Source organism: Vigna unguiculata, chromosome 3, assembly GCF_004118075.2.
Source record: "Vigna unguiculata cultivar IT97K-499-35 chromosome 3, ASM411807v1, whole genome shotgun sequence".
In the NCBI taxonomy this organism is placed as follows: Eukaryota; Viridiplantae; Streptophyta; class Magnoliopsida; order Fabales; family Fabaceae; genus Vigna; species Vigna unguiculata.
Genome location: NC_040281.1, coordinates 33,261,209 through 33,263,271, shown reverse-complemented (window position 1 = coordinate 33,263,271; position 2,063 = coordinate 33,261,209). Strand labels below are relative to the sequence as shown.

At 33.8% G+C, this 2,063-nt stretch overlaps 1 protein-coding gene across 1 annotated transcript; it reads left to right on the top strand.

Moving 5' to 3' along the window:
- Nucleotides 1–609: 609 nt before the first annotated feature.
- On the top strand, nucleotides 610–1,863 carry LOC114176281. Its single transcript, XM_028061263.1, has one exon. It carries the CDS (start codon nucleotides 655–657, stop codon nucleotides 1,570–1,572), a length of 918 nt encoding a protein of 305 aa, XP_027917064.1. The 5' UTR covers nucleotides 610–654; the 3' UTR covers nucleotides 1,573–1,863.
- Nucleotides 1,864–2,063: the final 200 nt, after the last annotated feature.

Genomic DNA, 2,063 nt, shown 5'->3' with positions numbered 1-2,063 from the left:
ACCCATACACAAAAAATTCAAATAAAAACATACTTTAATACTCCTAGAGAAATAGATATTCATCTTAAATCCTTTTGAGCTACCGTATCACCATACAACACATGCATATAAGATATTTGAAATAATTTCATATTTACATTTTAGTATAATTCTTAGATTCACATATATTTTATCTTTTACTATTAAACCTTGAATTTAAAATATTCATACATCAAGAAATAATTTAATTGATTAAAATATAAAACAAGAAAAGAAACAAATTTATAAAATTTAACAGTTCAATTAAAAGTGTAGATTGTTTTTTAATGAAAAATCTAAATTTGAAAAGAAACAAAGTTGTAGATAAAATATTTAAATAAAATAGTAAACCAGTCTATTTTTCTTACGGAAAATTTACGCAAAACCTAAAGTATTTCTTCATTAATTTTTTTTATAGACTTTTCAAGCTTCTTTTTTATGGTTTCAAAAAGTCGTTTCTTATACACGGATACTTTCTTCCACGAACATACCAGAAGAAAAATCAACACTAAAACGCGTTTACAAGTCAATAATAAATAATATAACTATTAAAATAAAAGGTAGTATATATTTGGAAACAAAGAGGATCAAAGCAATCCTTGCAACTTCACTTCCCTGTTCTTCTCCCCTTCCGATATGGCCCCCAAGAAACGCCTTGGGGACTTCATTTCTGAAGCTAAGGTCATCATCAAAGCACACCCTCGTCACTTCCACATTCTCTCTCTCATCTTCCTCTTCCCCCTCTCCCTCTTCCTCCTCCTCTCTCCCACCATCTCTAACCTTTTCCACTACTTCTTCACCAACAACAACTCTCCCACCCTTCATCCATCACAAACCCTCAACCCCACCTTTTTCCTCTATTCTCTTTTCCTTTTGCTCTTCTCCAACTGTGGAGTCATCACCATCACCTATAGCGTTTTCCACTTCTCCCATGACCAACCCGTGGACCTCCCATCCACCATAAAGTCCATTTCCACTTCCTTCCTACCCCTTCTCGCCACCACCATCGTTTCCCAACTCATCTTCTTCTTCATCACTTTTCTCTACTGTCTTCTCTTGATGCTTCTCCACCTAACATTTCTTCCACACTTGTCCCCTTTCACCATAGGATTCTTAATTATTCTTCCTTTGATAGTGGTGCAGACGTATTTGGAAGTTAACTGGACCCTGGCGAGTGTTATCGTGGTGATGGAATCATGTTGGGGTATGGAGCCCCTGAGAAGAAGTGCGAGGTTGATCAAGGGAATGAAAGGAGTGGCCCTATCTTGTATCTTCTTCTATGGATTCTTCGCCTTCATCTTTACGTGGAACTACCTTTTTGTGACGAGGGGTTATCATGGATCTACAGAAAGTTGGGTTGCTGCGGTGTTGAATTGGGTGGTGATTCTGTTTGGTTCTTATTTCCAGGCTATGCTTATGCTTTCTCAGATTGCTGTTACTACAGTCTTGTACATATACTGCAAGGCAAATAACGTTGAGATTGCAGAGGAATTTGGAAAGGACTATGTTAGCTTGCCCTTCCATGATGATGGGAAAATCTCGCAGGTTGTTTGAGCTATGGGTCTGATGTTGAAGTGAAATTTGTTTGTTATGAAATCTCTCTGTAATGGATGCGAGTGGGGATGAGGTTTTCTCTTAGACCCTGTATGAATCTATTTTTGTTCATAAAGTTCCACAGGATCAAATTTTATCTTTTGTATACAATCTATTAGGAAAAAAGAAAAAACTATCGTGAAAAAAAAAGAAAGGAGACAGTATGGGGTGTGTGTTTGAGTATCTGGTCTCCAAATAAAAATTTGTGCTCATTGTCATTTTTATGTTAAGATATGATTTTTTTTTGTTTTATTCACAGTTTATCACCTATCACTGATCGGATTCATTTTTATATTATTTTAAATGTGAATTATATATATGGTCTTTTATAAAATATAAAAATTATAAAAAAATGTTATCAAATATTAAATATAGAAAATGATTTTTTTTCTCCAATATTAAATATAAAAAACTATAATTATATGAATATTAAATAACAAAATAATAAAAAA

Coding starts and splice junctions, on each gene's coding strand:
- LOC114176281 (XM_028061263.1), top strand. CDS start 655: ATGGCCCCCAAGAAACGCCTTGGGGACTTCATTTCTGAAGCTAAGGTC.